General features: G+C 35.9%; 1 protein-coding gene across 4 annotated transcripts in view; it reads left to right on the top strand.

Moving 5' to 3' along the window:
- Positions 1 to 26,563, top strand: part of ITCH (itchy E3 ubiquitin protein ligase) — a 141,954-nt gene that overhangs the window by 104,180 nt on the left and 11,211 nt on the right. For all 4 annotated transcript variants that reach the window (XM_053890331.1, XM_019458734.2, XM_019458735.2 and 1 more), the window contains 8 exons: positions 2,443 to 2,527; positions 6,828 to 6,956; positions 13,276 to 13,348; positions 14,241 to 14,312; positions 18,358 to 18,446; positions 20,190 to 20,349; positions 20,589 to 20,722; positions 21,053 to 21,193. In XM_053890331.1, the coding sequence (XP_053746306.1) occupies positions 2,443 to 2,527; positions 6,828 to 6,956; positions 13,276 to 13,348; positions 14,241 to 14,312; positions 18,358 to 18,446; positions 20,190 to 20,349; positions 20,589 to 20,722; positions 21,053 to 21,193 (883 nt within the window). The remainder of the gene's footprint in view (positions 1 to 2,442; positions 2,528 to 6,827; positions 6,957 to 13,275; positions 13,349 to 14,240; positions 14,313 to 18,357; positions 18,447 to 20,189; positions 20,350 to 20,588; positions 20,723 to 21,052; positions 21,194 to 26,563) is intronic.

Here is a 26,563-nt window from a genome sequence, read left to right as displayed (position 1 = left end):
GAACAGCAATAAGCTTCTGTTTTTTACTATTTTATTCAAGTCAAGAAGTACTCTGATCTGCATTCAGGTTTGATGTTCAGTAATCTCACTATTGTTTATCATGTGACTTCTTTCAACAAAGGAAGAAATCAACTCTGTAGCCCAGTACTCTCATTAAAAGCAGATGAGCCTTCAGTTTGCAAGTACATCCACCTTTTTGAATTTTGTTTTTCACAGTTTGTTCCAAGAATTGCTGGTATCAGCAGTGTATACTTAGAACATAGAAAATCAGTTTTCTATTAAATTTATCCTGCCTCATGTTAACTTTTGAAGAGAAAATTGCTCATCCTGAAATCTGAACTTATATGGCAGCTATACATTTAGGGTATTACTTTTAGATTTAAAAAAATTACTTCAAAATTATATGAATACAAAAAAGTACAGATTTTGCAAATATATTTAAAATTTTTAAATTTAATATGTCTGCCAAGAATATTAACTAATATTATCGTGTAGCCAGCTATAGCACTGTGGATGCTTCTTTTTGCTTCAGAGACAGACTTAAAGTTGGTTACATTTTACACTGAAAATGCCATGAGCAGCAAGGCCAGTATTAATATTCACAATGTATCACAAGATGCAGAATCCCGTTTGTCTGTATATTATGCACACTTGGGGTTCTATTTCCATTTTAGGCTCAAATGATGTAGAAAGTACCTGAGATGTCAGGATGGGGTTCATGATACTCACCAGCATACCCCTTCTAACCTCACATATCCTTACTCTACTCAAAATCATGAAATTAGTGCTGGAGATATAGTTAAAAGTTACCAAATACTAACTTGACATAGCTGTATAATTTGGCCTAAGATTTGTCCTGCAATAACTTGCTTAGAGAATGATTCAAGGGACCTAAATGTTACTTGAAAAATAGATATCAATTTTTCAAACCATATGAAATTAAAAATGGCTTTATCAGCTTGGGATTAACCTTAAAATTTTGTTTGAAATTGTTAACTTTTAGAAACTATGTTTTTTTAATGTTGGAATCCATTCTATATTCTTTACTACTTCACTTAATTCATTTTGAGACATCAAAAAAAAATTCAGGTACAGGAATTATCTTTTGATGAAGAATTAATTAGTAATAGAACAGAGAAGTCAATAGTTCAAAACAACAGAGCTTAAAAATTTTTAAACTATTTGGTTATTAAAAGAGAAAATGATATCTGCATGTCTTCTAAGCCCTAATGAGAAAGCTCAGGGATACAGGGAAAATTTTGTAGGACGGGATAAGAAAACAAGAAGAATCCTAAATAAAGCAAGAGGCAGACAGGGAAAGAAGTAGCAGTTTCAAAGTCAATATATTAAAGAACTGAGCACTCTGTCCAGCCTTTGTGTAGACAGTAGGATTTGGAAACTGAGTGTATTAACGAACAGAGTATATTTTGGAACACTGTCTTCCCTAGTTGAATAATGCCTAGCAATTAACAAAGAAACAAGTTGTGTCCCCCAACCATTATTATTTTAAGAATGAGTTGATGGGGTATGCAAAAAAAATCCCTGAATAGAGACCTGAGTTTCCATTCTCTCACTGCTACTTAGTTCTGAGATTTGGGGCAGATCACTTAACCTATCCAAGTTTCCTTATCTTCCAGATAAACTGAAACCGTCTACTCCTGGGACTGTTAAGGATAAAATGAGGTCATGTATGAAAAGTTAAAACGTTAATTATTCTTGCTGCCTTTGGTTAGATTGAACAGAAAGGTCCTGGGGGCAGGACATTGTGAATCAAATCTATTCAGTTTCTAGACTGTAATGATATTTTTATGACTCTAGCAAGTATATGAATTTAATACTCAAAGAATAAATCAAATCTTTTAAAGTTGTTATTTAAAAACTGCAGGGGCCCCTGGGTGGCTTAGTCAGTTAAGTGTCCATCCAACTTTTGGTTTCAGCTCAGGTCATGATCTCACAGTTTGTGAGTTAGAGCCCTATGTCCAGCTCTGTGCTGAGTGTGGAGCCTGCTTGGGATTCTTTCTCTCTGCCCCTTCCCTTCTTTCGTACTTTCTCTCAAAAATAAACAAACATTAAAAATTAAAAAAAAAATTTTTTTTTAATGCTTATTTATTTTTGAGAGAGAGAGACAGAGCATGAGCAGGGGAGGGGCAGAGACACACACACACACACACACACACACACAATCTGAAGCAGGCTCCAGGCTCTCAGCTGTCATCACAGAATCTGACACGGGGCTTGAACTCACGAGCTGTGAGATCATGACCTGAGCCAGACCTGAGCCTGAAGTCAGACGCTTTACCGACTGAGCCACCCAGGTGCCTCCCCGCCCCCATTTAAACTACAAAATCCATGCAATGACAAATGGGCAAATTCAGCACATTTTATTTTACTTTGTAGAAGACTATGCCAACTCTAACACTCGCTTTTTTTTTTTTTTTTAAGAGAAGAGAACAGACAGCAATGGTAGAGTATATTTTGTCAACCACAACACTCGTATTACACAATGGGAGGACCCCAGAAGTCAAGGGTAAGAAACTTTCAGTTACTAGTATATAGATAACCTCTTAAATATCGTACCGTTTCTGACTCAGTTATGAGAAAAATCAAGTTATGTGTTCTTTCCTCAAAGTTCTTAAACATTGCTCACCCATATACTTTAGAAAGAGAAAAAATTATATGATTTCATGTAATGAATGTGGCTTTCTTGAGAGTAGGGGAAAGAGCTTTCTGGTATATATAAATATACTGTGTATTCAAAGATTCTTATTTATAATTAGTAAGACTAGATTACTAATTCTAAAGCAGGGTTTTGCAACCTGGGATCACTGGACAGAATTCAGGGAATATGTGACTTAGGAGGGAATAAATACAGATTCAGTTTTACTAACCTTTACCTGAAATCAAGTGTTTCCTTCTGTTGTGATTGTAAACTGTAACCCTAGTAGAATTAGCAATGCCTAGGATTTTGCCATCATAGAAATCCTAGGTTTTTAATACCATATTGCAGTTGTTATAGTTATCTCAGAATACTGTTTACATAGATCATTGCAGGAACTTGCTAGTCAATATAGTAATGAAGAGACACATACTATTATTACAAGTTTGTCTTCTGTTATTGAAGTACGGTTGACATAAAATATTCTCTTAGTTTCAGGTGTAGAACATAGTCATTTGACATTTATATACATTATGAAATTATTACCACAATAAATCTCGTTATCCTCCTTCACCATACAAAGTTATTACGACATTACTGACTATATTCCCTTTGCTGTACTTGACATCCCTGTGACTTATTTTATAACTGGAAATTTGTATCTCAAAGATGAATTTCTTTTTAAAGTTTTGGTAACTGTGTATATACTTGCTTTTTTCTTTGTAGCATTATGTAACAGTATACGTATTAGTTTGCTAGAGCTGCCTTAACAAAGTACCACAAATTAAGTGGCTTCAACAATAGAAGTTAGTATCATAGTCCAGGAAGCAGGGTGTAGGCAGAGCTTTCCTCCCTCTGAAGGTACTAGAGAAGGATTTGTTCCAGACCCTTCTCCTAGTTTCTGATAGTTTGGTTTGTGGCAGCACAGCTGGAGTTTTCACATAGCATTCTTCAGGTCTGCATGTTTCAGTGTCCAAATTTCCCCTTTTTATAAGGATACCAGCCGTATTGGATAATGGCCCACTGTACTCCAGTATGATCTCATCTTAACTAATTATGTCTGCGATGACCCTGTTTCCAAATAAGGTCACATTCTGAGGTACTGAGGGTTAGTACTTCAATGTAGGAATTTGCAGGTGGACACAGTTCAGCTTATAATAAAATCTAATGTGCATTTATCAGACCACCTGAGGGTTCCACTCTGCAAGGAATGGAGGTTCTATAAATGGAACTTCTATAAAGTCAGAGAGCAGTCTCCACAAGATTGTTCTTACTTCACACCAACCGGGTACGAATTCAGGGGTTCCCACAACCACTTTCAGGTTTGATAACTCACTTGAGAGACTAGAACTCACTGAAGCTTGTTATACTCACAGGTACATTTATTGCAGGGAAAGGGTACAAATTACAGCCAACAGAAGGAAGAGATATAAGGGCAGAATGGGAGAGGATTCCAAACACCCAGAATTGATGTGAAACAGTATGCATGGAGTATTGCCAACCAGGGAATCTGAGTCTCTGATATCCAGAGTTTTTATTGGGACTCCCATCACATACTGCCTGCTTAGCTAACCTTTAGTCTCCAGCCCTTCCCCAGAGTTTGAGCTAATATAGTATCTTCGGTTTCTAGTTACTCCAGAGGTTGGAACTGATAAGGGGTGTCCCAAAGCCTCCATCATAAATCACATTGTTGACGGTCTGGTGTTCACAGTTCCCAAGCAAACAAAGATACTCATGACAGGCAGGACATTCCAGAGGCCTGGAGATCACCAGTAGTGGAGCACAGAGGCCAGATCTCTCTTTTGGTCTAATTTATTCTTCACACATTCTCTTCCTGAAAGTTTTAAGAAAAACTATTTCTGGATACTAACAAATCAACATTTTTTTATATTGTTGTGATATTTAACTTAAATATTTCAATTTCCCAAAAAGGAATAATTAAGAATTTCAAAGGTAACATTTTAAATTGCTCTTTAAAATTCTCTCTTGAAGGACAGAATAGACCATGTAACCTTTCTGTAATTTGCTACCATATTTTGTTCTTCCTTGGACCTTTAAAATTTTAGAACTAAAGTGAGAATCATATTTTAATAAATAATACAAATGACCCAGTTCTATCCAGCTTGTTTTGTTTTCAAGACAACTTGTTACTGAGCCTATCTTGCAAATATAATTCTAACAAATAAGTGTTACCTTTAAAAAATTCTTGGTAGTCTATTTTATCTGACATTTCTATTCAGTTCTGTGAATAAAGCGAAATGTTCTTAACCCTTTGACATAGTTTACAAAATACTGTTCTAGAGAGTGGTTCTCGGCCTTTGTTTTTCTGAAGTACACTTGATGAAAATGACAGTCCTGCAGTAATAGTGGCTCTCTAAAACCAGTCAGCTTAAATACTTCCAACCCCTCCCTTTCTTCCTTTCTGATGAGAAGTTGAACATTTCTAGTTTTTTCTCTCTCACTAAACCCAACAGATGAGAAAATTGGAGCTATTACATCTAACTAGCAAAAAAGACTGGCTGCCATTAGGACAATACACAAACAACAAAGGAAGTGTTCACTAGTTCCCTACCCATTGTAGTGTAATATTAAAATTTTTTTCAATGTTTTTTTTTTATTTTAGAGACAGAGCATGAGCAGGAGATGGGCAGAGAGAGAGAGAGAGAGGGAGACACAGAATCTGAGGCAGGTGACAGGCTCTCAGCTGTCAGCACAGAGCCCAACACAGGGCTCAAACCCATGAACCATGAGATCATGACCTGAGCTGAAATTGGATGCTTAACCGACTGAGCCACCCAGGCGCCCCTAGTATAATACTTTAAAATGTAAACATTTCTGGGGTGCCTTGGTGGCTCAATTGGTTGGGTGTATGACTCTTGATTTCGGCTTAGGTCATCATCCTAGGGTCGTGGGATCAAGCCCCGCATTGGGCTTCATGCTGAGGGTAGAGCCTCCTTGGGTTCTATCTCCCTCTGCCCCTCTCCCCTACTCACGTGCTTGCTCTCTCCAAAAAATAAGAATGTAAAAATTTCTTAGGTTCACTAGTAAGCAGTTTTGAATATTTATGCTAATGGCTTGATTATTTTAATGTGTAACAAATAAAAATTCACTGTTGCCTTCTAATCTGGTTTCTGTTTTAAAACATGTGGTATTGCAGGGTGGGAAGTTGTTACCAGACACATAAACTGAAAAAGTTGATAAATGCTATGCTAGCAGTATGAAGGAAGTACTTTGAGAGACCCAAAGATAATGAGTAGTATATAGTAAGAGGAATACTCATAGTTAACAATTTGAAGGCTTACTATGTGCCAACACTTTTTACTTGTATTGTCTCATTTATTCCTCTTACAGTCTTATTACACAGACGTTCTTAACAAACTGAAGTTTAGACAGATTAAGCGAAGTCTAATGATAGGTATCAAAGAAGTGGTTAGAAATACTTAAAGAACAGTTGAGTTGCCTTAACAAAGGGATAATTAAGATATTCTGGACAAGGGGAAAGGCTTCACTTGGAGGTGTGACTGATCATGTCTTATTTAGGGAAATGGTGCATAGCACTACACTGAAATCACAGGGTTTGTGAAAGGGAGTTGGAGGTAGAATGCAGGGTTAAACCTGAAAGGGAATGTTGAGGGCCGAGTGAGTGCCAGGTGGAGTTCAGGGCTCCTTGCTAGTGGTGAACAATGGATATAACTTTAAGGAGAGAACTAATTTGATCGGATCTCTGTTTTAGTATTCTGTCAGCAATATGAAGTATGTGTAGGACCAGAGTGAGACTAGAGGCAGGAAAACCAGTTTGGTGGCTACTGTGAAAGTTGAGAAGAGAGATGAATAATGCCGAGATAAGGATGTTCTTGGGGATTGAAAACAGTAATGAATATGAGGCTTCAAAAGCAGAATGGGCAGAACTTGGCTACCAAAAGATGTTTAGGTGGCTTATTGGAATATAGGCTAATTAGATAGCTGAAAACTGAGTAGTGGTTCCATGAACCCATTGACAGGTTTAACATGCTTGTAGGATATCTAGATAGAGAAGTCTAGTAAACTACGGGGAACACTGGACTAAATGATCTGAATGATGCTCCATTTATGGATAATTTTTGTTTTGTGTACTTGAGAAACAAACAGCTCTTCAACACTTTTTATTTGTATTTTTTCCTACGTTTTGTAGTCAATTAAATGAAAAGCCCTTACCTGAAGGCTGGGAAATGAGATTCACAGTAGATGGAATTCCATATTTTGTGGACCACAATAGAAGAACAACCACCTATATTGATCCCCGCACTGGAAAATCTGCTCTGTAAGTTTTCTAAACATCGTAGATTAAAAGTAAAACTGATTACTGAGATTTTGTTGTAAAGATTTTAATTAGCAAGGAGCGCAGATCTTACTGTTTCTTGAGTTGGCTTGCCCACAGGCCATTGTCCACTAAATATTTTGTATTTTTATTGTCCTCTTGAATAATTTCTCCTAGAGACCTTTCATATTTGTTATCGGTTCACACAGCACTAAAAAGACTATTTAAAAATTATCAGTACAATACTGCTCACCAATTAATCCCTGATATCTGATGCCTGCTTTCTTTCATTTCCATTACCTCTAACTTAAAAGTTCCTGTTACTTTGTTCTTTTCTTTTCCTTTTTTGAAAAGTAACTTTGTGTTTAGTTCTGCTTAATGTGTTTTGTTTAAGGTATTTTTGTGTGTGTGGCAAAGTACATTCACTTTGTTGCACAACCATCAATACCGTCCACCTCCAGAACATTTTTATTACTCCATACTGGAACTCTGTACCCATTAAACCATAACTTTCCCGTCTTCTTCGTCCCTCAGCCCCTGATAACTCCTGTTATACTTTCTGCCTCTATGAATTTGACTACTCATATAAGTGGAATCATGGTATACGTGCTTTGTGACTGACTTATTTCACTTAGTATTGTCTCCAGGGTTCATCTGCGTTACCGTTTGTATCAGAATTTCACTACTTTTTAATGCAGAATAATATTTTATTATGTGTGTATACCACATTTTATTTATCCATCTGTTCATGGACTTTTGGGTTGTTTCCATCTTTTGACAATGTGAGTAATGCAGCAATGAATGTGAGTGTACAAATAATCTGTTCAGTTTATTGCTTTCACTTCTTTTGTGTATATATTCAGAAGTGGAATTACTGGGTCAATGGTAATTCTGGGTTTTTGTTTGTTTGTTTTTGATTTTGGGTTTTTTTTTTTCTTTTGAGGCACTTCCAGACTGTTTTCCAAAGTGGGTACACCATTTTGCATTGCCACCAAAAGTGCACACAGGTTCCAGTTTTTCCACATCCACACCAACAGTTGTTACTTTCTGTTTGCTTGATTTTTAAAAATGTCAACTTCAGGGAATGAAGTAGCTCATGTGCTGATTGACCAAATATTTGTGTATCTTCTTTGAAGAAATGTCTATTCAACTTCTTTGCCCATTTTTTGAATCCGGTTGTTTGGTTTTTTTATTGTTGCATTTCAGAAGTTCTTTATATTCTGGCTATTAATCCCTTGTCACATATATCATTTGCAAATATTTTCCCTATTCTGTGCATTCACTAAAGTGTTAGCTCTTAGATGTAGGTTTTGGGTCCATTTTTAGTTAATTTTTATTCATGGTGTTAGCAAAGGGTCTGACTTCTCTTTTTTAGCAAGTAGATATCCAATTTTCCCAACACCATTTGTTGAAAAGACCATCTTTTTCCCCATTGAATGGTCTTGGCACCCTTGTCAAGAATCTTTTGCCATGTATACGCAAACGTTTATTTCTGGACTTTCTATTCCATTGGTCAGTATGTCTGTCTTTATCCTAGTACCATATTGTTTTGATTACTATAGGTTTTACTAAATTTTGAACTCATCCAAATTCTTTTTTGATACTGCTTTGGCTTTTCAGGATCCCTTTAGATTTCATATGATTTTAGGATAGATTTTTCTGTTGTTGCAAAAAAAATGTCACTGTGATTGAGATTGCATTGAATTTGTAGTTCTCTTGGGTTTGTTTTGACATCTTAACAGTAGTACATCTTCTAAGCCATGAACATAGGGTGTCTTCACATTTATTTGTTTTCTTTAATTTCTTTCACCAATGTTTTTGTAGTTTTCCAGTGTCCAAGTCTTTTACCTCCTAGGTTTAGTTTATTTGTGAGTGAGTTGTTTTTTTTTTTTATGCTATTTGTAAATGGAATGGTTTTCTTAACTTTCTTTTCAGATTATTGATAGGGTATAGAAATGCAACTGATTTTTGTGTTGTTTTGTATTCTACTTTGCTCAGTGTACCTACTCTAGTAGTTTTTTTTTTTGTCTGGAATCTTTAGATTTTCTTAATATAAGATTATACAATCTTCAAACAAAGATAATTTTTACTTCTTCCTTTACAATTTGGATGTCTTTTGTTTCTTTTTCTTGCCTTTCTTCAGGGCAAGAAACTCTGGCTAGAACTTCTAATATTATGTTGAATGGAAGGGAAAGCAGGCATCCTTGCCTTGTTCCTGACCTTTGAGGGAAAGCTTTCATTTGATGTCAACTGTGGGATTTTCATATATGGCCCTTATATTGAGGTAGTTTCCTTCTAGTCCTAGTTTGTTGAGTATTTTTTACCATAAAAGGATGTTAATTTTTGTCAAATGATTTTTGGAGTTTTTTTTGCCTCGAGATGATCATGTGAGGTTTTTTTTTTTTTTTTTTTTTTGGTGTTTGTTACTAATGTATGCTGTATAGGATTGATTTTTCACATGTTGAACCATCCTTGCATCCCAAGAGCAAATCCCACTTGGTCAAAGAGATTAAAATATTAATCCTTTTAATATACTAGTGAATTCAGTTCGGTAATATTTTGTTGAGGACTCTTACATCAGTGTTTGTAAGAAGTACTGGTCAGTAGTTTTCTTGTAGTGTCTCTGGGCACAGTTAGTCTCTCATTACTTCTTAATTTTATAATTTTTGCTTATTAAAAACCTTCATGTTTAAAGCAAAAACCAGAAATTCAGGCCAATTGGGTATTAACAAAATTGAAATTTATTTAGATATGTTAAGTAAATAATAGATACTTTTTGTATCATTCATTTTTAGTTTCAGTTAAGTTTGGGTACATATAACAAAAGCATAAAACCATAGTGTTTTATTTAGGATAGAAATATTTCTTTCCATCATTAAGCACACTGTTAATAATCCATGGCTCAATGAAGTCATGAGAAATTAGAAAACATATTGTACTTAATGATAATAAAAACACAACATATCACAATTGATGGGGTTTAAAAAAATCATCCTCAGGGCACCTGGGTGGCTTAGTCAGTTAAGCATCCGACTTCAGCTCAGTTCATGATCTCACACTCCGTGAGTTCGAGCCGTGCATCAGGCTCCGTGCTGACAGCTCAAAGCCTGGAGCCTGCTTCGGATTCTGTGTCTCCCTCTCTCTCTGCCCCTCCCCTGCTCATGCTCTGTCTCTCTCTGTCTCAAAAATAAAAAATAAAAACATTTAAAAAAAAAATCATCCTCAGAGGAAAATATATTGCTTTATATAGGATTAGATTATAAATAAGAAAGGTATAAAATCAGTGATCACTGCTTTCACCTTAAGAAACTAGAAAAAAAAATTAAGCCCCAAATAAGCACAAGAAAGGAAATAAGCATAAAAGCAGATATTAATGAAATGAAAACGAAACAGTAGAGAAGTCAAAGCTACAAGTTGGATCTTGGAGAAGATTAATAATAATCCCAGGATGCCTGCGTGGCTCAGTTGGTTGGGTGTCCAACTCTTGGTTTCTGCTCAGGTCATAATCTCATGGTTCATGAGTGTGAGCCACGTGTTCAGGCTCTGTACTGACAGCAGAGAGCCTGCTTGGGATTCTCTCTCCCTCTCTCTCTGCTCCTCCCCTACTTTCTCAAATAAATATATAAACATTAAAAAATAATATCAGTAACCCCTAGTACACCTGAGGATGAAAAAAAAAACACAAATTACTAATATGAAAGTGAAAGGACGTCACTACCTATCCTACACACATTGAAAGATAACTAAGTGTGTACTTGAACAACTTTATGCCAAGAAATTAGATATTTTAGGTCAAATGGGCAAATTCCTGGAAAGATACAAGTTACCAAAATGAACACAAGAAGAAATAGTAAATCTAAATAACCCTATATCTAGTAAAGAAATTGAATTCATAATTAAACAGTTTCCCACAAAGAAAGGTCTGAGCTAGATGGCTTCTACTGGTAAGTTTTATCAAAACTATGAGTAATAAATAATATCAATCCTATTCAAATTTTTTTCATAAAATATAAGCAATTGGAACACTTCCCAACTCATTTTATGAGGCTCCTATAAGTCCTGATGGCAAAATCAAACAAGAATAGTATAAAAAAATTACTGGCTAATATTTCTATGAACATAGGTATAAAAATCTTTAACAAAATAATGGCAAATTAAATCCAGCAAACTATAAAAAGGATATTACATTATCATCATATCAGATTTATTCCAGGATAGCAAGATTGGTTTAATATACAAAAACCAATTGATATAATTCACTACATAAACATATTAAAGGAGAAAAATCATCATTTCAAGAAAGCACTTGAGAAAATAAAATACCAGTTTATGATAAACTCTCAGCTGCCTTGGAAACTTTGATACATCATCTCAATGATAAAATACCTCTTAAGAGCAAGAATAAGACAATAGCTACTGTCACTACTTCTTTCACCATTGAATTGGTAGTTCTATGAATTAAGAGAAAGAAATACAAGATAGATTGGGGGCACCTGGATGGCTTAGGTAAGCATCTGACTTGATTTTGGCTCATTGAGCCTGGTGTCGTGCTCTGCACTGAGTGGGGAGCCTGCCTGGGATTCTCTCCCTCTCTCTCTCTTCCCCCCACCCCCGAAAATACATAAGTAAACCTTTTTTTTAATAATTTTTTTTAAAGTTTATTTATTTATTTTGAGAGAGTGCACACGTGAGCAGGGTTGGGGCAGAGAGAGAGAATCCCAAGCAGGCTCCATACTGTCAGCGCAGAGCCCAGTTGGGGCTCGAACTCATAAACCCTGAGATCATGACATGAGGTGAAATCAAGAGTCGGATGCTTTACCAACTGAGCCACCCAGGCGCCCCATATAAGTAAAATTTTGGGGGGGGGGTGCGCCTGGGTGGCTCAGTCAGTTGGGTGTCCGACTTTGGCTTAGGTCATGATCTCGCAGCTGGTGAGTTCGAGCCCCATGTCGGGCTCTGTGCTGACAGCTCAGAGCCTGGAGCCTGCTTTGGATTCTGTGTCTCCCTCTCTCTCTGCTCCTCCCCCACTCGTTCTCTGTCTCTCAAAAATAAGTAAACATTTTTAAAAAATTTTTTAAATAAGTAAATATATATTTTTTAAAGATAGATAGGGGGCACCTAGGTGGCTCACTCAGTTGAGTGTCCAACTTCAGCTAAGGTCATGATCTCGCAGTTCATGAGTTTGAGCCCACGTCAGGCTCTGTGCTGACAGCTCAGAGCCTGGAGCCTACTTTGGATTCTATGTCTCCCTCTCTCTCTCTGCCCCTCCCCCATTCATGCTCTGCCCCTATGTCTCTCAAAAATAAACGTTAAAAAACAATTTTTTTTAAGATATATAGATTAGAAAGGAAGAAGTAAAGCTATTTTTTTTCATAGAGATAGCATAACTGTGTACCTAGAAAATCATAAGGAATCTAGAAAAAACTAGTAGAACTAGTAAGTGAATTTAATAGTGTTACTGGATACAAAGTCAATAGACAAAATCAGTTGCATTTTTTTTTAAGATTTTATTTTTAGGTAATGTTATACCTAGTGCGGGGATCAAACTCACAACCCCAAGATCAAAAGTCACATGCTCTACCAACTGAGCCATCAGGTGCCCCTAGAATCAAGTATTTCTACATTGAACATTTAGAAAATGAAATTAAAAGAATTCTAGGGCTTGCTTGGAAGCTCCATGGTGTCATTAGTGATCTAGGCTTCTTTCTTTGTGTTCTACCATTCCACACCGTGGGCTCTTTTCTCAAGGTTACCTCATAGTGTGTGATAGCTGCTAAAACTTCAGCTATCATAGTCGCACTGCAGCCTGGAATATGGAGGAAGAACAAACTGGAGCAAGAAAAAAATCCCTTTCCAGCTTTCTTTGCTCTCTGTAAAAGAGCCTTCCTAGAAGTCCTATATAACATTTACAGTTCTTTAGCCATGGTTAAGTCACACAACCATTCTGGGAAATGTGTCTTTATTCTAGGTAGCAGTCTGCCCAGGTAGATACCAGGAGTCTGATTTAAGGACAAAGGAAAGAAGGGATTTGGGGATAGGCAACTTTCCCAGATACAACCTCCTTTATTTAGTCCTGTTGGATTTTTCTCTATATTAAAGAAAATCCCACAACAATGTCTTTAAAAAGATCTGAATTTCTGTCTCTTTCTTAAAACTAGTCCTGGGAAATTTTTTTTTTTTTTTAAGGTGGTGTTAAGAGTATGCTGTGCTACGTTATTTTTATATTTGACTCAGTACTGAAGGGGTGTGGTATTTTGCTTTCCTTCAATATATCATCTTACAGGCTGCTATATATGTATGTCATATTAACATTCCTCCTCAGAGACAATGGACCACAGATAGCCTACGTACGGGACTTCAAGGCAAAGGTTCAGTATTTCCGGTTCTGGTGTCAGGTTAGTTTCAGAACTTTTCTATACCCCCTTTTCTTTGTTATGTTGCTTACATTACACAGTGATTGTGAAAATAATTAACTCCTAGAAGAACTGGGAAAATAGAAAGCATTGGAATCTCTCTTCTCTATTTTTAGGGCAAAGAAATAGATTTATCAGATTATTTGTGGCTTCTGTTGTCCAGAAGAATAAATTTGAAATAGTTTGAGTAAAAAAACTGTTCTCCTTTCAGTATCCATAATTTTCAGATGGCAGCAATCTTCAAACAAATGAGTTAAAACATTTTGTGATTTATAGATTGTAACCATCCCCTTTCATATTTAACATTTGGTATAAATGATTTTGATATATATAATTAAGAGGGGAGAAGACTTTGTTTTTTTGTTTTTTAATTTTAATTTTTTTAATTTATATCCAAATTAGTTGGCATATAGTGCAACAATGATTTCATTACATTCTATTTCGTTACATTCTATTTTTCCTGGGTATGGTCAATTATTTCTGATATATAAATAAATACTTGCTGAATTAATGATTTCTTTATGGGCTCTTAAAATGTACTAGTCAAAGTGTTACTATAATGAATATTTATAAACTTCAAACTTGTAATTAACAGGGCCCATACAAGCAAGAATAATCTAAATTAGCTTTTTGAAAATATTTATTTGACCCATTAAGCACTGCATCTGAGATCTTTTCTTTTATTTCTTATTAAATGATCTTAATTAGCATGAATGCTCACAAATGCATGGTTAAACATTATTGAAATAAATTCATATTCATAGTCTACTTTTTTCTGTAAACAAAGATAAAAAGTAAATAAAACTTTACCCTTTTAGTTTTTCAACAGGCCATTTTAAGGTGAGAGTTGACTTAAGTCATTCTTATGTTTCAGCAACTGGCAATGCCACAGCACATAAAGATTACAGTGACAAGAAAAACATTGTTTGAAGATTCCTTTCAGCAGGTACTTTTTGTTTGTTTGTTTGTTCATTTTTAAATTGTTTAATGTTTATTTTTGAGAGAGACAGAGAGAAAGTGCAATCAGGGGAGGGACAGGGAGAGGGGGAGACACAGAATCCGAAGCAGGCTCCAGGCTCTGAGCTGTCAGCACAGAGCCCAATGTCGGGCTTGAACTCATAACCCATGAGATCATGACCTGAGTCAAAGTCGGTCGCTTAACCAACTGAGCCACCCAGGTGCCCCTACAGGTACTGGTTTTTATCCACTCGAGGGTTTGCCCCATGGCTGCCAGCCCAGAGCCACTTTTGGTTCCAAATCTAAACAGTTTGAACTTTTTGAATTGGAGTCCTTAAATTAAGTATTGCCAGCTGCATTAGTACTTAAGATTTAGGAACATGTAGATAGATCTGTATGTGTATATGTCCTGTACTTTTGAAATGTCAGAGTAATTTTTTTTTTTTTTAACATTTATTTATTTTTGAGAGACAGAGTGAGACAAAGCGTGAGCAGGGGAGGGGCAGAGAGAGAAGGAGACACAGAATCCGAAGCAGGCTCCAGGCTCTGAGCAAGCAGTTAGCACAGAGCCTGACACGGGGCTCGAACCGACAAACTGTGAGATCATGACCTGAGCTGAAGTCGGACACTCAACCGACTGAGCCACCCAGGCACCCCAATATTTAATGTTTATTTATTTTTGAGAGAGAGAGCAGGGGAGGGGCAGAGAGGTAAGGAGACATAGAATCCGAAGCAGGCTCCAGGCTCTGAGCTGTCAGCACAGAGCCCAGGTGGGGTTTGAACTCATGAACCATGAGATCATGACCTGAGTCAAAGTTCAATGCTTAACCACTGAGCCACCCAGGCGCCCCCGAAATGTCAGAGTAATTACAAGCGATGAGTTTCAGGTCTTTAAGCTATGTGTTTGGTTTGAAATAGATATTTGAGTAAGAAAATAGGCTTTTGGTAGACAAAAAGTCTGGAAATATCCATATGAACATTATCGGATGGGTAGAAAGGAAGAGGGGAGAAGACTTTGTTTTTTTGTTTTTTTAATTTTAATTTTTTAAATTTATATCCAAATTAGTTAGTATATAGTGCAACAATGATTTCAGGAGTAGATTCCTTAATTCCCCTTACCCATTTAGCCCCTCCTCCCTCCTACAACCCCTCCAGTAACCCTCTGTTTGTTCTCCATATTTAAGAGTTTCTTATGTTTTTGTCCCCTTCGCCATTTTTATATTATTTTTGCTTCCCTTCCCTTATGTTCATCTGTTTTGTATATTTTTACAATACCCATTTGTTATTCACAATTAAAAAACATTTTTTATGTAGGAAAGAAATTGGTCTTTGGTTACAATACCAAAATAAAAAGTATTTTTTCAGAAGTAGTCAACAAATTTTTTTATTGCCCTCAGAACCCAAGTCAGTTTACTCTTACCTTTATCTTGCAACTTAACACCAACTGCAAATAAATGTTAAGTGATTTGGTTGTAAGGAAGATTAAAATGACTAATGAAAAACTATCTTAAAACACAAACATCTACTTAGTCCTAATTTTATAGCCAGATATGGATGTGATTTTTTTAATGTTTATTTATTTATTTTGAGAGGAGAGAGAGCAAGCTAGTGAGCACAAGTGAGGGAGGGGCAGAGAGAAAGGGAGAGAGAGATTTCCAAGCAAGCTCCATGCTGTCAGTACAGAACACAACACAGGGCTCAAACTCACAGACCATGAGTTCATGACCTGAGCCGAAATCCAGAGTCAAGTGCTTAACCGACTGAGCCATCCTGGCACTCCTGGACATAATTTTTTATTATCAAGCCCATGTGATAATTGTGGCAGTTACAGCTTCAAAATGAATGCAGAGGGAAAAGAGATTATCTGAGATGGTTGACAGATTGGCTGAGGTACCTGGCTACTTGGTTTCAGAAACAGTAATGTACATTTCCTAATGGAACCTCAATAATTATCATTGAAGGGTAAAGCCAATTGGCATACTCCTAAGTGGGAACAGATAACTTTTTAGCAGCAGAGCTTGACTAAGAGCATTTTGAGAATTATGAATGATTCTCTTGATCTGATGTAGGTTTCCAAGGCCATTCCCCACCCTAGTCATTACCTACTTCTGATTTTCATATTCATAACAACTGTGTAGTCAATCTCTGGTGGGCTGGTTTCTTGTAACATAACTTACTATTGTAGTGTTAAAAAGATGCAAAACGTCTTTAAATGTTTTAAATGATTAAATGTCCCTTAATTTTTTGACTTTTGAAACCTAAAGACTATTGCAGAATGACAGACCAGGTGGTACTAAACAGTTGTTTAAAATTGTCACTATAGGAACACCTGAGTGGCTCAGTCGGTTAAGCATCCAACTTTTGATTTCGGTTCAGGTCAGGATCTCATGGTACATGTGTTCAGGCTCCACACAGAGCTCTGCACTGGCAGCATGGAGCCTGCTTAGGATCTCTCTCCCTCTCTCTCTGCCCCTCCGCTGCTCATGCTCTCTCTGTCTCTCAAAATAAATAAACATTTAAAAATAAAATTGTCACCCTAGATTTGACATCCATCAAATAAATGTCCAAAGTTTGGGAAAAATTTGATTGCTTTGGAAGAAAGACAAATCTGATAGCAAAATTAGCATCAAATGTTCTTTCTAAGTGGTAAAGTTGTTTTGCAGTAGTGTTTTTGCTCATGGGGGAAAATTTTTTTACTTAAAAAATTTTTTTAATATCAGTCATTTATTAAAAGTTACTACTTAAAAGTAGTTTTTCCAGGGAACAGCAAGTCTTCAGGTATCAGACACAGGACAAAAAGAACAACCAGAATTTCCAGGGGAACAGTCTCAGATTTGGGGGAATAACAAGAGAAATCAGTAACAGCCATAGGTTTGGGGGAGCAGCCACAGGGACAAGGAATAGCCCAAGGGACCAAGAAACAAACAAACCAATAAAAAGAAATGTTTTAACCTTTAATATCTTTCATTTGCAGTGCTATATAGCTAATATACTATTTGTAGAATATTTGTCATAAGCATTGAATTTTTTTTGCTACATCAGGGATTTTTTTTTTTTTTTAGTGGGATATGAATTCATGTAACTAATGTATATGTTTTGTGGGAACTGAGCCCTGGCATAAGCAGGTTACTTACTGAGCCTCTCTGGATATTTAAATGTAAGAGTTCATTCTACTTTCATAAAATAGAGATATTAAATCCTCTTTTTGTCCAGGTCCGGTTACTTTTATTCTAAGAGTAATACTTATAATGTTCTGTTGGCCCAATTTTAGTCAAGTAATTACATAGTTTTACAAAGAAAAAACCCAAATGATCTATCTATTCATTATAGTTCAGTAATGGTGCTGCCCTTCAAATATGAAGATGATCTTATTAACCACTATAGTAGGACACAGAATTTGAGTATTTTTCCAGGTATTTATAAGTTTCCATTTCCAAAGTTAACTATATTCTTTCTTCAGCCACTGGTTTTCATTTCCAGGTTAGCCAGTTGCTAACATGTGTACCTTTTAGCTGTAAAACAAACCCAAACTTAACCAAACCAAGTGGTTTTTCCACTTGGACCATGCCCATGGTTACTCTGCTCTAAGCAAGTGACAGAAGCAACTTTGTAAGTCAAAAGTAAGATTTTTTAGGGGAGCCTGGGTGGCTCAGTCGGTTAAGCATCTGACTTTGGCCCAGGTCATGATCTTGCAGTCCGTGGGTTCGAGCCCCACATCGGGCTCTGTGCTGACAACTCAGAGCCTGGAGCCTGCTTCAGATTTTGTGTCTCCCTCTTTCTTTGTCCCTCCCCCACTTACCTGTGCGTTCATGCTCTGTATCTATAAAGTATATTAAAGTATAGAGGTGTATAATACATAAAACATAAAACTTTAATTTATTTTCTGTATATGTGGTATTGACTAAACCACAAACATCCTTCTATGTCGTGGGGAATTTAAGTTACCTATAATGAAGAACATTTCAAACCTGGAAGTGGTAGAATGGTGTGTCAACAACTGCTTTTACCAATTCTTTTACTTTATTGTTTTGTAGATAATGAGCTTCAATCCCCAAGATCTGCGAAGACGTTTGTGGGTGATTTTTCCAGGAGAAGAAGGTTTAGATTATGGAGGTGTAGCAAGGTAGTGATAATATGAATACTCAGAACTTAGTTCCTTTCTTCCAAAGGTATCATTACACTTTGCTTGCAAGTATTTTCTCAATCTTGTATTTCAGGAAAACGAAATGTAGCAAATTATTGTACCTTTATTATGCTGTAGCTATAGAATTTCAGCAAATGCTAATTCAGCACTTTCTAAGGTGCTGCAAGTTGATTTCCCCCACATCATTCATTTTAATCCTCAGGATAACCCTGTGAGATAGACTTTTACAAGTAATAATGAAGTTTAGAGACTCACCTAAGGCATATAACTAAGCTCTAGAACCTGGATGTAAGCTTTGAATCATCAAACCAGAAGCCAGTGTTCAGTCTAGCACTTCGTGTCTGTTCCACAGAGCATACAAGGTCCTGTAGCAATCAGGTTATTTTCCCCATCACAGATTACTGATACAGATAATGGCCCTTCAATTCCCAACTGAGATTAATATATTTGTTTTAAGAATACAGAGGGCTATGTAAAATAGTTAAAATTTTTAAATTCAGCTCTCTTAATATTGGAGCTTCTAATCAAACCCTAGAAGATTGACTCAAGTAAGAAATTCCTTTGCTTATTCATAACATAACAATCTAGCACATCAGGTTAAATATCTGTATAGCAGTGGCAGTGTGGAAAGCAAGGACTTGGAGTCAAAACTGGATTTGAATCCTTTTTCTGCACTTAGTAGTACAACCTAGGGCAAGTATCTTCATCTGTAAAATGAGAATAGTCATATCTACTTTTCTAGGATTATTGTGAAGAGTAAAAATAGTGTTTATTAATGACTTAGTTCAGACCCTCTGTTTTTGTATGTTTACTGAATGATGGCTACATTTTAGTAGTTCTTATTTATGAATATATTAAAGTTCACATTTAAGAATGTGTGAAGTAATCACTGGGAAATAATAAATGAGTAGAAACATTTAATTTTGTACAAGTTAAAGCTATTTCAGGAGGAGGGCAATCATTTATTCTTAATTAGAAAATCAAATAGTGTTAATAAGTAGAAGTAGCATTATCATCAGAGGCCATGAACTTTCCTACAGGAAAAGAAATCTCAGACACACCTGTATTGTCCCAAATCGATTCTGCCTACTGTTATATTAGGCCCATCCAAGTTACATAGTCACTATAATCTTACGTTAATATCGGTTGGTATTTTCACAACACTTGAATTAGAGCTTCTCAGAGCATTTTTCTAACGAATGAGTGTCTTGAATTAAGTGTTTTATTGTCTTTGTGAAATTGGAAGTTTTTCCGTATTTATCTAAGATTTAGAGAGCTGTGGCACTTGAGGAACACCATGAGGTTTAGGAACAGGTGGGAGTACTATTAGACTTCTTTCAGCTGCTCCAACGACATGGATTAATAGTGAATTTTAAACTTGACTCTGTATAGTATTTCATTGATTCTAAGACTAACATTTTCAGATTTAATGTCTCTGACATTGGGCTGTGTAATACAATTATAATTAGAAAAATTTTTAGTGGTTCATCAAGTAATGATGTCTTTTAAGTCGATGATGTCTTAGATTCTTTGAAATATAATAATATGCAGTGTGTAAATATCCTCTCTCTAAAATGGTTGTTTGAACTGAAGCAGTAAAAATCAACAAGGAATTAGGAAACTGTCACCAGCTGAGGAATGTAGATTCCTGAGAACTTTGTAGCTCTGCTCTTTGATTTCTTGGCATGGTTTTTTTCACCCTAAATTTTCTTTTGTTTTCAGAGAATGGTTCTTTCTTTTGTCACACGAGGTGTTGAACCCCATGTATTGCCTGTTTGAATATGCAGGAAAGGATAACTACTGCCTGCAGATTAATCCTGCTTCTTACATCAATCCAGATCACCTGAAATATTTTCGTTTTATTGGCAGGTTTATTGCCATGGTAAGTACAGATAGAGAACTGTGCTTACTTTGCTAATTCAACAATACTAAAGCATTATTTCTTTAACTCTCTCATTTGGAATTTTCTCATCACTAAGACATTTTTTAAGATTAGTTTGTTACATTTGCCCTTTTCCCAAAAATGTGCCCTAATAGATGACAAGGGAGCTTTAAGTGAAGAATTAATCTAACGTTCTATTATAAAATTATCATAAATGGTATTATTTTCTTCTTATATAGGCTTTGTTCCATGGGAAATTCATAGACACAGGTTTTTCTTTGCCATTCTATAAGCGTATATTGAACAAACCAGTTGGACTCAAGGATTTAGAATCTATTGATCCAGAATTTTACAATTCTCTCATCTGGGTTAAGTAAGTTTGTTTCCATTTAATTTATCAAAATAGAGTCTATATGCTTTCATTATGGTGCTGATAACTTACCTCAACTGAAAGCTTGTAATTGGTTTATTGAATTTAAATAATCTGTATTAGACTTGTCTCATTATTCAATATGATAAATTTTGCAGAATGTACCCAAGATCTTAGGCAAAAATGTGATGATTTAGAGCATAATCTTTCCAGTTTTCTTATTATTTTGATGGTATAGTTTTATAGTGATTATTGAAGAACACAATCCTTTACTTAAATACTTTTTATATGATTGAATTTGTATAACAAATAATGTTAATTTCATTTGTGCAGAGAAAACAATATTGAGGAATGTGGTTTGGAAATGTACTTCTCTGTCGATAAAGAAATTTTAGGTGAAATCAAGAGTCATGATTTGAAACCTAATGGTGGCAATATTCTTGTGACAGAAGAAAATAAAGAGGAATATATCAGGTGAGAGAGAATGTTCCTTTTGATATAATGTAGCCTTTCTGTTGGGCTACAGCACATTGATAATTGCCTAGTGGTACTAATGGACAGTATTTCAAAAAATATTGTTGGCCTTTTTACTAATCATTAAGAGAACTGATCATGTATAATTAAGGACATGATTGATCACTTTCTACCTTACGAGTATGTTGAGAGAGGAATAAGAAAAGTGCTGTAGTAAGTCAAAGGAGGGAGACATCATTTCATCTGGTTGTAACCATGGAGGTTGGGGAACCTTGAAGGTTGGGGAAGATTGAGTTGTGCAGAAATTAGAACAAGTTAAGAACAGAGATATGAAGGCTGGAAAGCACAAGTCACAAATAGTAAAAAGGGAAGCATGACGTGTGGTGGTGCTGTCAGGCAGCTCAGAGTTGATATCCCATTCTGCCATATCCTGCATTTCAGAGGCCAAGGAAAATAAGGAATCTTTAAAAGATGTGGAGGCTAATAAATTTAATAACCCTTAAGACAACAGTTAGAACTACATCCACGTGGTAGATACAGAAGCCAGATTACAAGAAATTAAGGACCAAATTCAGTAGACAATCAATCTAAATTTCTCTTTTAACAAGTCTAGCAGCAAAATAATGAGAGAACAGATTCTTATGGAGGCAGCAGAGTAGAGAGACTATCCTGCAGGTTAACTCAAACTGAACTTTACACAGAATTAATCTAATGGATACTGATAGGTTTTATACCCACTTTCTTGGTATATTTTCAGTTTAGCCACAATTTTTAATATTTATAAAGTGATAGAAAAAAATTTTGGTCATATAGAACTTTTACTTTTTCTCCAAAAGTGGGAGTTTTAAGGGTAGAAATAGTGCTAGATCTCTTTTAAATACCGGTTCTATAACCACTATGCTATCTAACACCAAGTCATTGAAAATAATCTCCAGTTTATATGCAGATATGTTTGTGGGGAATATTGTAAGATCAGATAAAATTTATAAGTAAAATAATTTATTATGTATCCTCTTATGCTTTGCATTCATTCATACTTTAGTCTCAAGGGTCATTAGTTTATCCACATATTCTCAACACCAGTTATGTCACATCAGGATTAGTTTTGACCTATCTGCTGCTTCTTGAGTGCCAGCTTCTGTCTCTTGCTTGCTTTTCTACTTTTTAAATATTAACATATTCACTCCAGCCTTCTGTGATTAGTATTTGCATAACAGATCTTCCTCTCTCCTTTACTTTTCAGTCCTGTCTGTGTCTGTGTTTAAAGTGTGTTTCTCGGGATGCCTGGGTAGCTCAGTCAGTTAAGAATCCAGCTTCAGCTCAGGTCATGGTCTCACAGTTTGTGAGTTCAAGCACCACATCAGGCTCTGCGCTGACCGTGTGGAGCCTGCTTGAGATTCTCTCTCTCTCTCCTTCTCTCTCTGTCCCTCCCCCACTCATGCTTTCTATCAAAATAAATAAGGGGCGCCTGGGTGGCTTGGTCGGTTAAGCGTCCGACTTCGGCTCAGGTCATGATCTCACGGTCTGTGAGTTCAAGCCCCGCATCGGGCTCTGTGCTGACAGCTCAGAGCCTGGAGCCTGCTTCCGATTCTGTGTCTCCCTCTCTCTCTGACCCTCCCCCATTCATGCTCTGTCTCTCTCTGTCTCAAAAATAAATAAACGTTAAAATAAATAAATAAATAAAAATAAATAAATAATAAACTTAAAAAAAATAAAGTATTTCTTACAAGCAGCATATTCTTGGGTCTTAACTATTGTTATCCAGTCTGATAATCTTTGCTTTTTAAATGCAGTGTTTAGTGTATTTACATTTAATATGATTACTGATATGGTTGGACTTAAGTCTGTCACCTTGCTATATGTTTCTTATTTATCCTAATTTCCTTTGTTCCTCCTTTCCTGCCTTTAATAGAGTAAATTTTAGGTTTTATAATCTGTTCTGTTGGATTTTTTTTTTTAAGCTATCCCTCTTTAATTTTTTTAGTGACTGCTCTGATTATAATCTATATCCTGAATTTCTCACTTAAGACTATATAACTTATGATTGATATTATATTACTACTTGTATAATGTAAAAGGCTTATAATAGTGTAATTTTAGTTATCTCTAGCCGTTTGTGCAATTGTTGTCATATTTCTTACCTTACAAACCACATAATACTTTATTACCTCTTGCTTTAAGCAATTACTCTATTTTTTTTAGTTTTTATTTAAATTCCAGTTAGTTAACATACAATGTAATATTACAGTTTAGTGATTCACCACTTCCATACAACACCCAATGTTTCTCACAAGTGTACTCCTTAATACCCATCACTTGTTTCACCCATTCCCACACCCAGCTCCCCTCTGGTAACCATCAATTTGTTCTCTGTAGTTAAGAGTCTATTTCTTGGTTTGCCTCTCTTTTTCCCCTCCATGGTTTGTTTTTTTTTTTTTTTAAGTCCACATATGAGTGAAATCATGTAGGTATTTTGTCTTTCTCTGACTTATTTCACTTAGCATTATATACTCTCTTAGTTCCACCTACATCATTGCACAATTACTAGATTTTTTTTTAATGTTATTTATTTATTTTGAGAGAGAGAGTATGAGCAGGGGAGGGTTACAGAGAGAGAAGGAGAGAGAGAATCCCAAGCAGGCTCTGTTCATTGTCAGCGTAGAGCCCAATGTGGGGCTTGATCCTACAAACTGCAAGATCATGACCTGAGATGAAGTCTGTTTAACCAACTGAGCTACCCAGGTACCCCCAATTACTAGATTTTTTTAAGAAATTAAGAAAAAGTAGTCTTTTACATTACTCACATTATCATTTCTGGTTGTCTTCATTTCTTCCCACAGATCTATTTTTCCATCTGGGATCAGTTTTAAAAACTTTCTGTATAATTTTTCTCTGTGCAATCGCTGGCAATAAATTCTTTCAGCTTTTATCTGAAGGCATCTTTATACCACTTTCAGTTTTAAAGGATATTTTCATCAGATTTAGAATTCTAAGTTTATAGGGGTTTTTTTTCCCTTATTTTTAGCACTTTCTTTCAATAATGTCATTCTGTTATTTCTATTATTTTTGATATGTGAGCCATTGGGGTTTTTTTTTTTATGTTTTTTTCTGAATGTCTGTTTTCTATGGTTTTTCAAAGCATTTCTCTTTAATTTTGCTTTTTTGCATTTGACTCTGCTGTACCTAATTATGATTGCTTTTATATTTATCCTACTTGGCATTTGCTGAGCTTCCTGTATCTGTGATTGATGCCATTTAGGCCATTTTGGAAAATTCAGGGACTTGATCTTTATGGATGTTCCTTTTGCTTCATTCCTTCTCTACACACTTCAGACTTCACTTAGATGCATGTTTAACCTTTGATACCATCCCATGGTTCTCAGATACTCTATATATTTTTTATCTTTTTTTCTGCCCTTTTAGTTTGCACCATTTTGATTGACCTACTTTTGAATTCACTGCTCGTAAGTCCATTCAATAAAATTTTCGTTACAGACAGATATTTTGTAATTTTCGTTTGGTTCTTTTAAGAGTTTCTTTGATGAGAATCCCCATCTCTTTACCCATTTTGTCCATCTTATCCTATAAATTTTTTAATACATATTTTAATAGCCTTTTAAAAGTCTCTGGTGGGGCACCTGGATGGCTCAGTTGGTTGAGCGTCTGATTCTTGATTTTGGCTCAGGCCATCATCATCCCATGGTCATTGGATAGATCCCTGCATCAGGCTCCCCAATGAGCATGGAGCCTGCTTGGGATTCTCTCTCTCTCCCTCTGCCTCTCCCTTGCTCAACTCTCAAAAAACAAAAAGAAAAAAGTCTCTGCTAACTTCAACATTAGGCTGTCTGTGGGCCTAATTCTATAAACTTTTTTCTTTTATTATTCACATTTTCCTGCTTCTTTGCAGGCTTTTTTTTTTTTTTTTTTTTTTTTTTAATTGTGGATGATACATGGTAGACTCTGGATTCTTTTTTCTTCCTCTGAAGAATATTGACTGTTTTGACAGGCAGTTAAATGAAGGACAGATCACATTGATCCTTTGGAAGCTTGCTAGAGCTGGTCTATTTCCATTTTCCCTTTATTCCTAAAACATGGTCCTTACTTCTTACAAGGAAAAGCCTAAAGTGTTTACCATGTAACTTTGTGAGATGTAAACTCTAACATTCTATCTCTCTGGTACTATGTAACTGCTGAAATTTCTGCTTGGGTCTTTGGCTTTTCGGTTTTTGCTTTGCACAGGGTTCCTTGGAGTCTCATCATGCTACACACGTGTATTTAACAATCAGCTAAGGATTTGAAGTAAATTCCTGTGCAGATTTGGATGGGAGTGCCTTCTCTTTGTGTTCTTTCTTTCTGGGATTTTTACGTAACTGTTGACAGCTTGAAGCTCCCATCCTCAGGTTTCCTCAGCCCAATAAGACTGTTGCCTTTTATTTGAGCTTCATTCTCTTGTGCTCCAGGTAAACTGGGAAGTGCCCTCAGGAGAAAAGCCTATTCATAATGCAAATCCTTCAAGAATCTAATCCCCAGCAATTTTTGCCTGCCTTTGATTTCTCTCTGATGCTTTCAAATAGTTGTTCTATTATAATATGCCCAGAGTTTATCATTATAATCACCAGGCACATTAATCCACTACAGCCTATACTGCCATTTCCCAAAATTTCAGAGGCTTCACAGTAAACTTTAGGACTTTAGTTATCATAAGTTATCATCAAGTGATCAAATGCCTAAAATACCCATATTTGTTTGCTCATTAAAATTGTTAAAAAAGGGGGCACCTGGGTGGCTCAGTTGGTTAAGCATCCAACTTTGGCTCAGGTCATGATCTGGTTCATGGGCTCAAGCCCCGTGTCAGGCTCTGCTGACAGCTCAGGGCCTGGAGCCTGCTTCAGAATGTCTCCCTCTCTCTCTGCCCCTCCCTCGCTTGCATTCTCTCTCTCTCTCCCTCTCCCTCCCTCTCTCTCTCTCTCAAAAATAAATGTTAAAAAAATTTTTTTTTAAGTAAGTTGAAATCTAGAGTATCTACTAGAGAATTTTCATTAAAAAGTATTTTCATTGAAAAAAATTGCAAAGGGAAAACCTCTAAAAGAAGCTTAAGAGATGTTTGCAATGTATGAACCCTTTTTAGATTTTGATTGAAGCAGTATGTTAAAAAAAAAAAAAACTGAGTCAGTCAGAATTTGAGCACCGAATACTTGGCTATAAAAGAATTACTATTCACTTTTTTGTATGATAATAGAATTGTAGTTATTTTCAAAAAGAGACTTATAGAGATACGTGCTGAATTATTTGTGTTTAAAATGAAAGTATAGGATATCTAGGGTATGGGTAGGGGCATGATGAAATAATATTGGTGGCGTGTTGAAGCTG

This window comes from Panthera pardus, unplaced genomic scaffold (assembly GCF_024362965.1).
Source record: "Panthera pardus isolate Hobbes unplaced genomic scaffold, ASM2436296v1 HiC_scaffold_25, whole genome shotgun sequence".
In the NCBI taxonomy this organism is placed as follows: domain Eukaryota; kingdom Metazoa; phylum Chordata; class Mammalia; order Carnivora; family Felidae; genus Panthera; species Panthera pardus.
Note: the sequence above shows the minus strand (reverse complement) of the source record. Positions and strands in the feature narration are given on the sequence as shown.